This window comes from Gigantopelta aegis, chromosome 12 (assembly GCF_016097555.1).
Source record: "Gigantopelta aegis isolate Gae_Host chromosome 12, Gae_host_genome, whole genome shotgun sequence".
Lineage (NCBI taxonomy): Eukaryota > Metazoa > Mollusca > Gastropoda > Neomphalida > Peltospiridae > Gigantopelta > Gigantopelta aegis.
The window spans coordinates 27,176,797-27,188,535 of record NC_054710.1 but is presented as its reverse complement, the minus strand read 5'-3'; the positions used below and the strand labels follow the sequence as shown (position 1 = coordinate 27,188,535).

Genomic DNA, 11,739 nt, shown 5'->3' with positions numbered 1-11,739 from the left:
AGTAGTATTTCAATCATTGAATTTTTTTCTTTTATTTCCAGGTTCTGTTGTCCCACAAATGTGTCCATGTTTTAAAGCATGCCCATTCAGAGAAACCAGTGGGCGAGTTGCCATGGTTACTGGTATCTCCACCTGTGTTGGATTCTTGGGTGTTTGTCCGTCACAGGAAATACGTTATTTACGAGTTCCATCGGCAAGAAGGTTGTTCATTTTGACCACAATGGAAACCATGAAGAATCTCTCTGCTGGGCAGTGAAGCTGAAAGAAAACCATGATCACGTGACACTACTGCAAGGGAGACAATTCACTCTATCTGCTCCACACATCAGACTTATCTCCCTTGGACAGATTTCAGATTTTCAAAACCATATCTCGGTCTGTCATTGGTCAGAACATGAAACAAACAAACAAGTGCCAAATTTTGAAACGTTGCATAAAGTACACAGAAATGTATATGATTTACATTACAAGAAATTTGCTGAATTAAAACAGTCTGTTGAGAGTTTGTTAGAGGGAGATAATTCTGTGGAGTGGTTTAGTCCATATGTGGTTCGTAGCAGACAGAAGAGGTCACTACATTTCCAAGATCCTTTTTTCCCAAGACAATGGCATCTGGTAATTCAGTTTTCTTCTCTTTTATTTTCTTTTTTTCCTTAAAGAGACATTCCTGAGTTTGCTGCAATTTGTAAGATGTTATCGACTAACAGAGACCTTTTAACGAATGTAATTACATATTAAATATATTTTTCTGCATAAAATATTAGTAGCTATATATTAAACATGTTTCTGATCGTTCTAATATTTGTACTAGGTTAAATTTCATTTTATTTCCTAAAATATATTTTTTCGTACGTATGAAATTATTTGAACACAAAATCCAATTTCGGCTTGTTACAACTATTAAGACGACCAAAAACACATTGAATATACAGACACTAATATTCTAAACAAGAAAATATATTTAATATCTAAGTTTAATTGTAGAAATATTTTATTAGTCGGAAACATCTTACAATGCAGCAAACTCAGGAATGTCCCATTAACACAAATGTGCTTTACGGCAAATGTGTTTAAATTTTTACTTGTCTGTGAACATTTTGTTCAGTATCATGTTGCGATTCACTAAGCAAGTTTCAAGGATCGGTACATGATTTTAAAACATTAAACAGTAGTTGCTAATCCACAGCTTGAATTTAATACAGCAGTTGCCGTCATTGAGATATTAATTACTGTGGTAAGGAGCATCAGCGATGGCACTTTGTTCCACTGGATAAAAATTCTTGCTGTCGCTAAAAGGTCCTGAACAATGTCGGCAAAATTAATGTATCTGGCAGGGTTGAAAATTAGCAGTTACCTGTGGCGACCTTTATTGGCTAAGGGCGACTAAGAATTTTAGAGTCTGATGAGTATGGTACTACCAGTTAAAAAAGAAACGCACTGAAACTGAATTGAATGATCAATGTGACAAAACACACCGCATCTCTGCAGGCACGAACAACAAATCTGGCAGGATATATTATTGAACATGTTCTATATTTTGACAGCGCCGGACTGACCAGACTCTGTCTCAGCTTCTAAGATTTTGAAAACAAATATAGCTCAAAACATATTGCAGACACTTGAATTGTTTTTTATAAAGTTGTCGGCTTATTGTAATGGACTGGATACACCATAAGTATCTAGTAGATGTACTTTTTGACATTATTAAATGTTATAGTACAAATTAATCCTATTTAATTAGCTCATGAGTATTTTATTCTGAGACAAAATCGAAATTTATCTTGTAGTTTTAACTCACACTAACAATGAAATTTTCCAGTAAATATAAAATACATAATATAAAAAACATTAATCTGTTAAATTGTAAACCCATACCATCTGAAATAACTTTTTTCAGTGTAAATAATAACAGAAAAAATATTTATAAAACTGCATTGGTTAAAAAAAAATTCTGATACAGGTTTTAAGGCAACTGATGACACATCCAAGGTAATCTGAACGACAAAACCATAATACGAGATCAGGGCCGTATCTCTGCACAGTGCAGAGTCGAATGGCAAAATAGTGGATGATTCCATCAATCTTCTAGTGCCTTGGCTATAGGACAGCCACTCCCAAAGAAATCCTTTACTGAAGAGTTCATCCCACTTGCATTGCCATAAATAGAACTGCCACTCATAGCATGCGCAGTTCTATTTTTTATGGCTTCAGTCTCTTTGTACTGCATTATCGATTACTTCAGTGAAGCTGCATAATACTGAACAACTAGCATTTTTCTTTACCCCTGTATTAAAAATTGTATTTAATCTATATCATTTAATGGTAATTTGTAAAGCAACATTTTTTATTTATAATGAATTTGTTTTTACAAAAATGTTAGTTGGGTTGGTATGGGTTTAAAAATTAATAATATGTTTTTAATATGAATTTTAACTTTATTCATTATGAAGTTACATGCCAATTCATCGTTATCCTTTTGACAGAAATGGATCTACATTTTTGTATATACATGGTTGTTATTCAACAAAGAAAATTCTAGTTTTGATTTTCGCTGTGCAGTTAAATTGGAGGGCTAGTTGAATTTGAGAAGGGCCAGTAAGATTTGTCGTCAACTGGCCCTGCTGGCGACCATGGTTTTCATGGGTTTTCAACCCTGATCTGGTGTACATTATCTGCCCGTATTTAACATTTGTACATTTGAAATAAAATGAATGAATGAATGTTTAACGACACCCCAGCACGAAAAATACATCGGCTATTGGGTGTCAAACTATGGTAATGCAAATAAATAAAGTGATGATCAACATCAATATAAAAATTCAAGGTTTAAACAAAAACAGTGTAAAGAACTGCGCAAAAATACAAATACAAATATCACAGAATTTTACGAACACCGAATTTTACTCTAAACTTTAATTTGTGCTGTATTGGCCATTCTCAAAGAGAATGTTACACCCCTGCACCACGGTGAGGTTACAGCACGCGCAGGGGCATTTGAAATATGTCTATATACAGCAAAATGATGTGCCACAAGAGATAAGTTAGCACCTGTTGCAGTTAAAGAAACAAGGACTGGGATGTGGAGGTGCATAGTGAAAGAAGTTGAAAGATAGGAGAAGTTGCCAGATCGGGAAGAAATTAGATGGAAGTTAAAGGAGAGAAAGGAAATGGGGTAGTGGGATAAAAAAAAAAAACCCGGAATAAATATATGTTTTATAAAGTATGCATTCACGGAAAACCCCCACATTGCATTTTTAATCTGGTTTACACAGGGCTCGAATTTAACGGCGGCACCGACGATTGAAATATAAATTACCGTAGGTAGAGAGCATCACCGATGGCACTTTTGTGTCGTCAATAAAACTCCTCAACAATGGCGAAATGTATACACCTGGTGCACATTATCTGCCAATATTTAACATTTGTTCATTTAAAAGATGTCTACATATAACAAGATAGCCTTTCAGTCAGGTTTATTTGCTGCAAATGTCACTTTAAAAAAAACTGCTATAGGCAGGCTCAAAATTCTTTTTAAAATTCCTGTGGGAGACCAATTTTTAAGTTCGAGCCCTGTTTACATGTTTTGTTTTTCTTCTTTCAGCGGAACCGAGCATCGTCTGGAATGGACATCAACGTGACCGGTGTTTGGGAACACAACGTGACGGGAGTCGGAGTAACAGTCGCTGTCGTTGATGATGGTATTCTGTTGGTTAATTTATTGGACATTTTACATTCCGGGGACGGGACATAGCCCAGTGGTAAAGCATTTGCTTGATGCACGGTCGGTCTAGGATCGATCCCCATCGGTGGACCCATTGGGCTATTTCTCGTTCCAGCCAGTGCTCCACAACTGGTGTACCAAAGGCCATGGTATGTACTATCCTGTCTGTGGGATGGTGCATATATGTATAAAAGATCCCTTGCTGCTAATTGAAAAGAGTAGCCCATGAAGTGGCGACAGCAGGTTTCCTCTCTCACTATCTGTGTGGTCCTTAACCATATGTCGGACCCATATAACCGTAAATAAAATGTGTTGAGTGCGTCGTTAAATAAAACATTTCCTTCCTTCCTTTTTCATTCCAGCCAGTACACTTCAACTGGTATATCAAAAGCCATGGTATGTGCTGTCCTGTCTATGGGATGGCACATATAAAAGATCCCTTGCTGCTAATGGAAAAATGTAATGGGTTTCCTCTCTAAGACTATAATAGTCAGATTACCAAATATTTGACATCTAATAGCCGATAATTAATAAATCAATGTGTTCTAGTGGTGTCGATAAACAAAACAAATTTGAACAAACTGTTTTTTTTATTACATAAAACTCAATGTGGGTGGGAGTCGGTACAGTAATGCGAATCTGATACCTACCAGTCTTGAGTCTGATATGACATCAGATAACTGCTCACAAATATTCAAACTGAATAGTAGAAAAAGCACTTGAAGGAACATACCCTAGTTTTTAAACACTAAGGCATATTTTTGACTATTATAGCCATTTTTGATAACTGAAATCATACTTTACTTTGATTTAGATTATCAATTTCCTAACATTCGAAGTGTTTTTGGTCATCCTTGTATTTTTAATATCACAAAATGCATTTCTCATATTTTCAAAAGGACACGTGTGTCTGAGAAGTAACCGTTATGGAGTCGAGTTTTAGTCTATTTTTAGAGGGTACAAATGTATTTCACCATTTCAAAGTCACAGACTCATGTTTCACTCAGTTGTAACTTTATCCAAATGTGTTACAGGTTTGTAGATTAACTAAACTTAGTGTTAATTTTCACGGGTTGAAACTAGGGTCTGTCCCTTTAAGAATTTTCTTGTAGTGTATTTCTTTTATGTTCATCGGGATATGAACAAATAAAAAATCATCCACAAACTGTGGCGAAAGGAAACAGGACCAAGAGTAGTGATATATAGTTCAGTGGTTTTGATTTGAATAGTGACGTAATTGGTTTGATTTGCTGTTTAGTGTACTTATTGAAATCATGAAAATTACATCATGTATCCCTGTTTTTGGATAATGTTTGAAATGTTTAGCTTAGGTATTTTAAGTAAAACAGGGCTTCTAGATTATGGTAGCCCCATTCCCATGGCTAGTGATATTCAGTGTTGGGCTAGTAAATAACTACTATTGCCATGTCCGACGGCTAGTGAAAATAAAAATGGTCAAATGCTGGGGTTAAGTTTATTTTGTAAATATGTATATCCTGCCCCCACCACCACGAAGTGTTAGTGTTTTTAATCTCTATCTCCTTCTTCAGGTGACATATCTGATTATTACTATTAATTAGTAAAATTACATTAACTTAAAGTAAAGTAGTGGTAGTGAATTTGTAATTGTGGCTAGTAAATTTAAAAAAAAAAGTAATTTAAAGTTTCTTTTATTTCACGACGCCTCTAGAGCACATTGATTTTTTATCTTATCATCGGCTATTGAACGTCAAACATATGGTCATTCTGACACTGTTTTTTAGAGGAAACCCGCTGTCGCCATATAGGCTACTCTTTTTATGACAGGCAGCAAGGGATCTTTTATTTGCACTTCCCATAGGCAGGATAGCACAAACCATGGCCTTTGTTGAACCAGTTATGGATCACTGGTTGGTGTAAGTGGTTTACACCTACCCATTGAGCCTTGTGGAGCACTTACTCAGGGTTTGGAGTCGGTATCTGGATTAAAAATCCCATGCCTCGACTGGGATCCGAACCCAGTACCTACCAGCCTGTAGACCGATGGCCTAACCACGACGCCACCGAGGCCGGTAAATTTAAAAAATGACTGATCCCATGGCTAGGAATAACACGGGGCGGGACATAGCCCAGTGGTAAAGCGCATGTATGATGTGTGGTCGGTCTAGGATCAATCCTTGTCGGTGGCCACATTGGGCTATTTTTTGTTCCAACCAGTGCACCATGACTGGTATATCAAAGAAAGTAGTATGTGCTATCCTGTCTGGGATGATGCATATATTAAAAGATCCTTTGCTACTATTGAAAAAATGTAGCGGGTTTCCTCTCTATGACTGTGTCAAAAATTACCGTATGTTTGACATCCAATTGGTTTATTTAACGATGCACTCAACACATTTTATTTATGGTTATATGGCATCGGACCTATGGTTAAAGACCACACAAATATTGAGGGAGGAAACCCGGTGTCACCACTTCATGAGCTACTCTTTTCGATTAGCAGCATGGGATCTTTTATATGTACCATCCCACAGACAGGATAGCACATACCACAGCCTTTAATATACCAGTCAAATAACACTTTTTAGGAATAACACTTTTTACTCATTGGGAATACAAGAATATGTCATAAAATAGATTTAAACCATACAGTGTTAGTTCATAATTTTACTCATTGGGAATACAAGAATATGTCAGTTCATAATGTTAGTTCATATTGGGAATACAAGAATATGTCATAAAATAGATTTAAACCATACAGTGTTTAGTTCATAATTTTACTCATTGGGAATACAAGAATATGTCATAAAATAGATTTAGATTTAAAATTTTACTCATTGGGAATACAAGAATATGTCATAAAATAGATTTAAACCATACAGTGTTAGTTCATAATTTTACTCATTGGGAATACAAGAATATGTCATAAAATAGATTTAAACCATACAGTGTTAGTTCATAATTTTACTCATTGGGAATACAAGAATATGTCATAAAATAGATTTAAACCATACAGTGTTAGTTCATAATTTTACCATAAAATTAACCTTTAAGTGGATCAAAATCAAATGAAAATTCAAAAAGTAGAAATAATTTTTGTACATGTGTACATCAATTGTTCTTTAAAAAATAATAAAAATTTAAAAATTTAAAAAATTGTTTCTGTGTTTGATTTTCAGGTTTGGAATGGACGAATCCTGATCTCCACTCTAACTACAATTACAAAGGCAGCTGGGATCTCAACGACAACGATCCTGATCCCATGCCAAACGCCCGCAAAGGTACTTACTCCCATTTTGCCAGATTAGTCAGGGGGTAAATTTTATACGATTCTGTCCTTCCATAAATCCCGTATTTTGGGGGCGGGACGTAGCCCAGTGGTAAAGCGTTCACTGGGTGCGCGGTCAGTCTAGGATCATTCCCCATCGGTGGACCCATTGGGCTATTTCTCGTTCCATCCAGTGCTCCACAACTGATGTAACAAAGGGTTGTGTCAATAAATAAAACAATTTATTTATTATTTTTAGCTTAAAATTTGATTGCTTCCCCAAGGCTTGTAGAATTTTTATGAAAATAGTCTAGCCATGTCTAGTCAGTGATTAATTTTTTTTTGCTGGCCATGATTAAAAATTCACTAGCCGTACTTTAAGAATTTTTGTTTACAATTTTATTAATACATGTAGCAATAATTGGATATGTCACTTAAAGAGGGAGATATAGCTTAAAACCCCTCAGGGGGTGGAGGGTGCAGGATATTCTTATTTACAAACTAGACTTAAATGCAGCATTTGACAACCTTTTTTTTTTCCACTAGCCCGTTGGGCATGGCGATAGTAGTTATTTACTAGCCCAACATTGAACATCACTAGCCATGGGAGTGGGGCTACCATAATCTAGAAACCCCGTCGGACATGGCAATAGTAGTTATTTACTAGCCCAACATTGAATATCACTAGCCATGGGAGTGGAGCTACCATAATCTAGAAACCATGCTTCCCACTCTATAAAATAAAGATCAAGGGATCAATTCCCGTCGGTGGACCTATTGGGCTATTTCTCGTTCCAGCCAGTGTACCACGACTGGTATATCAAAGGCTGTGGTATGTACTACCCTGTCTGTGGGATGGTGCATATAAAAGATCACTTGCTGCTAATCGAAAAGAGTAGCCCATGAAGTGGCCACAGCTGGTTTCCTCTCTCATTATCTGTGTGGTCCTTCACCACATGTTTGACGCCATATAACCGTAAATAAAATGTGTTGGGTGCGTTGTTAAATAAAACATTTCTTTCTTTCTTTTTGTTATTGATACCTGTATATTAATATATTTTAATATTGTTAATTGGTGAACACCATCATAAACTTGGTCAAGTCACTGGGGTCTGTTTATCGCTGGTCTAACTGTACTCACTGATATTGTTTCAGCAACTAATCATCATGGAACGAGATGTGCTGGCGAGATTGCAGCAGTCGCCAACACGGTTTGTGGCGTGGGTGTGGCTTACAAAGCAAAAATATCAGGTAGTACTATTTATAGAGTGTGGTTTATGAAACGAGAATAATACTATTTATGGAATGGGTGTGGCTTACAAAGCAAGAGTAGTAACTGTTTATGGAATGGCTGTGGTTTACAAAGTAAAAAACATATCAGGTAGTACTATTTATAGAGTGGGTGTGGTTTATGAAATGAGAATAATATTACACATGGAATAGGTGTGGCTTACAAAGTAAGAATAATACTATTTATGAAATGGGTGTGCCTTACTAAGCAAGAATAATTATTATTTATGAAATGGGTGTGCCTTACTAAGCAAGAATAATACTATTTATGGAATGGGTGTGGCTTACAAAGCAAAAATATCAGGTAACACTATTTATGGAGTGGGTGTGGCTTACAAAGCAAGAATAATACCATTTATGAAATGGGTGTGGCTTACAAAGCAAAAATACTACTATTTATGAAATGGGTGTGGCTTACTAAGCAAGAATAATACTATTTATGAAATGGGTGTGGCTTACAAAGCGAAAATACAAGGTAATACTATTTGTGGAGTGGGTGTGGTTTACGAAACGAGAATAATATATTTATGCAGGGCACAATATTTCACGCGAACCGCCGTTCTGTTCGCATGTCGGTTATGCAAAGTTAAATTTACGTGAACCGCAAACTGGTTACGTCATGACCTATAAACGTTCAGAAATTAAAACTTGCAAACTTCACGATTACAGGATGTTTATTCACGCAGACTTACTACTAGTATTTTGACAAATGTTTTAGGCTGAATTTTAGATACTTGCTGCACAGCAAATCAGTAAACAACGTTATATTTCAACAGTTGTAATTTGCAAACTGTCTAAAGTAAATGGTCAGTATAGAGTCGAGCCAAAAGTTTTAAAGAAATGTGCTCAGACCGCTGGGGACGGCTAAATTATCTGCGGCTATTTTATCTCTAAAGGAATATATGTAGACATAATATTAGATTGCTTATAATTTTACACATGTTAAAAACAGTTTTAACATAAACAGGAATCCAAAAGTGTCACAAAAATTGAAAAATACTAACATTGCATAATGAGCTTTAAAACAACAAACATTTGGAACGTCACTGTAGTATAGAAGTACCATCGATAAAGTGAAAGTAGCATAGCCACTGCAAAATGCAAAAGGGAATCCCTCCAAATGATTATGTATATATTTCAAAGGCGTAGTGCCCATTATTCACAGTACGCATGTGCGTAATGCAAAAAGAAAATCCGGGAATAGGTCGAGGCTGTCTGTAATCGTTCTATAAAATATCCTCTTAAAATTGATTCGAAAAAGGCTCATATTGCATCTACAGGCGTCCCGAGTTTCAAACTTTTCACAGGGGAAGGCCCCCCGAATATCCCCGCTAAGAAAATTTCTGGCTACACCCCTGTATTTTGTTTCAGTACTGGTGCTGATACTCAGTTCTGTTATAATATTGTTAACTTTAGCAAGCATTAAAGACATTTTTTTTGTTGTAAAATGTTTTCTTTTGTATTTGTTTTAACTTTATGTTTCAGCTAAAAACTATGTATTTAAAATATAATTTCCACGTAATTTTGAGGTGACCGATCAGGTAACCCACAGGTTAGGCAAATATAATTCACTTAACCGAACAATTGGTTACCTAGGTAAAAACCACGTGAACCGACTTCCGGTTCCCTCAGATTTCGAAATATTGTCCCCTGTTTATGGAGTGGGTGTGGCTTTCAAAGCAAGATTAATACTATTTATGGAATGGGTGTGGCTTACAAAGCAAGAATATCAGGTATTATTTTTATGGACAGACCTACCTTCAGGTTACAATATTTATATGACAGACAAGTCATGTCAGTTATAAGAAAAATATTTAATCCAGTTGATGAGCTTCTGGCTAGTCATACTGATGACTTTTGGTTTCAAATCACATCAAAGCTGGCTCACACTTTCATTCATCTGTCTCATCTATCACCCTCTGCTGATCATTCTCATTATCTTAATATAAATTGTTTTATAATTTCTCCTACGATTTCAATCTGTTTCGACCTTTTCTGTCAGTTTCCTCTGGCTCTGTCTTCTGTGCTGTCCACACCATCGCCTACCTGTCTCAACTTCCTCCACTGGTGCAGTCTCTGTGTCCTTCCCTACACCCACCTGGCATCCTTATCTTCTGCTGTTAATAAAGCTAATCTGATCCACAGTATTAATTAATAACTGCCAGTAGCAGAAGAGTGTAGTAGGTGGTTACATGTATAAAGTACTATACAGGTTTTTGCTAGATATAATTTTTACTAAACAAGTGAACTTAAGTTACCATTGTTAGAATCTGTCTAACTGAAAGTGAAGTCACATACCATGGAGAAATAGAACGAGTTTGTAAAATTGATATCTAGTGAAAACAAGTGTGGTACTTTATTTGTTACCCACCTTCAAATTATGTAAAATCTGACAATAATGTCCGACATTACTCAATGAGACATGTGAATACACACAGCTAAAAGACCAGTGAAGATGAGGTCACTTTGCAAAATGATGTCATTTAGCTACTGGTGGTGCCAATGAAATTGTAACGACACACCCATACATCCACCAGGTAGGTAATAAAAATGACTTTTAACAATGCCAGAGTGAGTGAGAACTCTTTTAGTGTGCCCATATCCCTGTTTCGGGCACATTTATCCTGGGTCCTGGTCTCTGGTGTGACCAGGGACCTAACCTGGTAGATACAATGCTAGAAGTAACTACTGAACATTCATCAAAAATGGTCAGGCTAAGCTCACAGCTAACAGCTAATGGGAAATGGGAGGTGTGTGGCAAGAGACAAGCACCCTGTCACAGTTGGAGAGACAATGACTGGGATGTGGAGGTAGACAGCGAAAGAAGTTGAAAGATAGAGGGAACTGGTGATCAGGAGGAATAAGATAGAATTCAAAGAAGAGAAAAGGAAAGGAGTCCGTGGGATAAACATTTTTTATAATGAGACATTTTGATTGACAGGTCTGCGTGTTCTCGATGGACCAATGACAGACAGTTTGGAGGCATCTGCTTTTAACAAGAAGTTGCAGGTCAACGACATCTACAGCTGCAGGTGACAGTTTAAAAAGTTTTTTAAAAACCTTATTTTTCACCTTTTAAAAACAAAAAATATATTTTTAACCTTTTAAAAAAACATCGAGAAGAAATGTTCAACACACAATGGAGCTAGTATATCAAACTTGTGGTATGTACATGTATCTACATAAATACAGTGCAGGTTAATTAAAAATATATATTAATACAGGATTTTATTACACAGGTTAATTATTACACACGTAAGCGTGACGTAGATCATCTGTAGACCCAGTTAGTAAAAAAAATAACCTGTAGTAGATCTCGACATCTTCTTACTTCTGAGTTGCGGCTTGTTTGCAGTTGATTTGTAATAAATAAAATACTAAACTTTCTTGCCTGTCATACCATTATTATGAAACTCATGAACAGTGTTGGTATCTGTCTCGCCTTCGCTCATTTCATAAAAATGGTATGACAGGCAAGCTT

General features: G+C 36.2%; 1 protein-coding gene across 1 annotated transcript in view; it reads left to right on the top strand.

Moving 5' to 3' along the window:
• Positions 1–11,739, top strand: part of LOC121386353 (proprotein convertase subtilisin/kexin type 7-like) — a 39,477-nt gene that overhangs the window by 3,776 nt on the left and 23,962 nt on the right. Inside the window, exons 2-6 of the mRNA XM_041517233.1 lie at positions 42–615; positions 3,602–3,698; positions 6,880–6,981; positions 8,124–8,219; positions 11,200–11,290. Of these exons, the coding sequence (XP_041373167.1) occupies positions 79–615; positions 3,602–3,698; positions 6,880–6,981; positions 8,124–8,219; positions 11,200–11,290 (923 nt within the window). The 5' untranslated portion in view covers positions 42–78. The remainder of the gene's footprint in view (positions 1–41; positions 616–3,601; positions 3,699–6,879; positions 6,982–8,123; positions 8,220–11,199; positions 11,291–11,739) is intronic.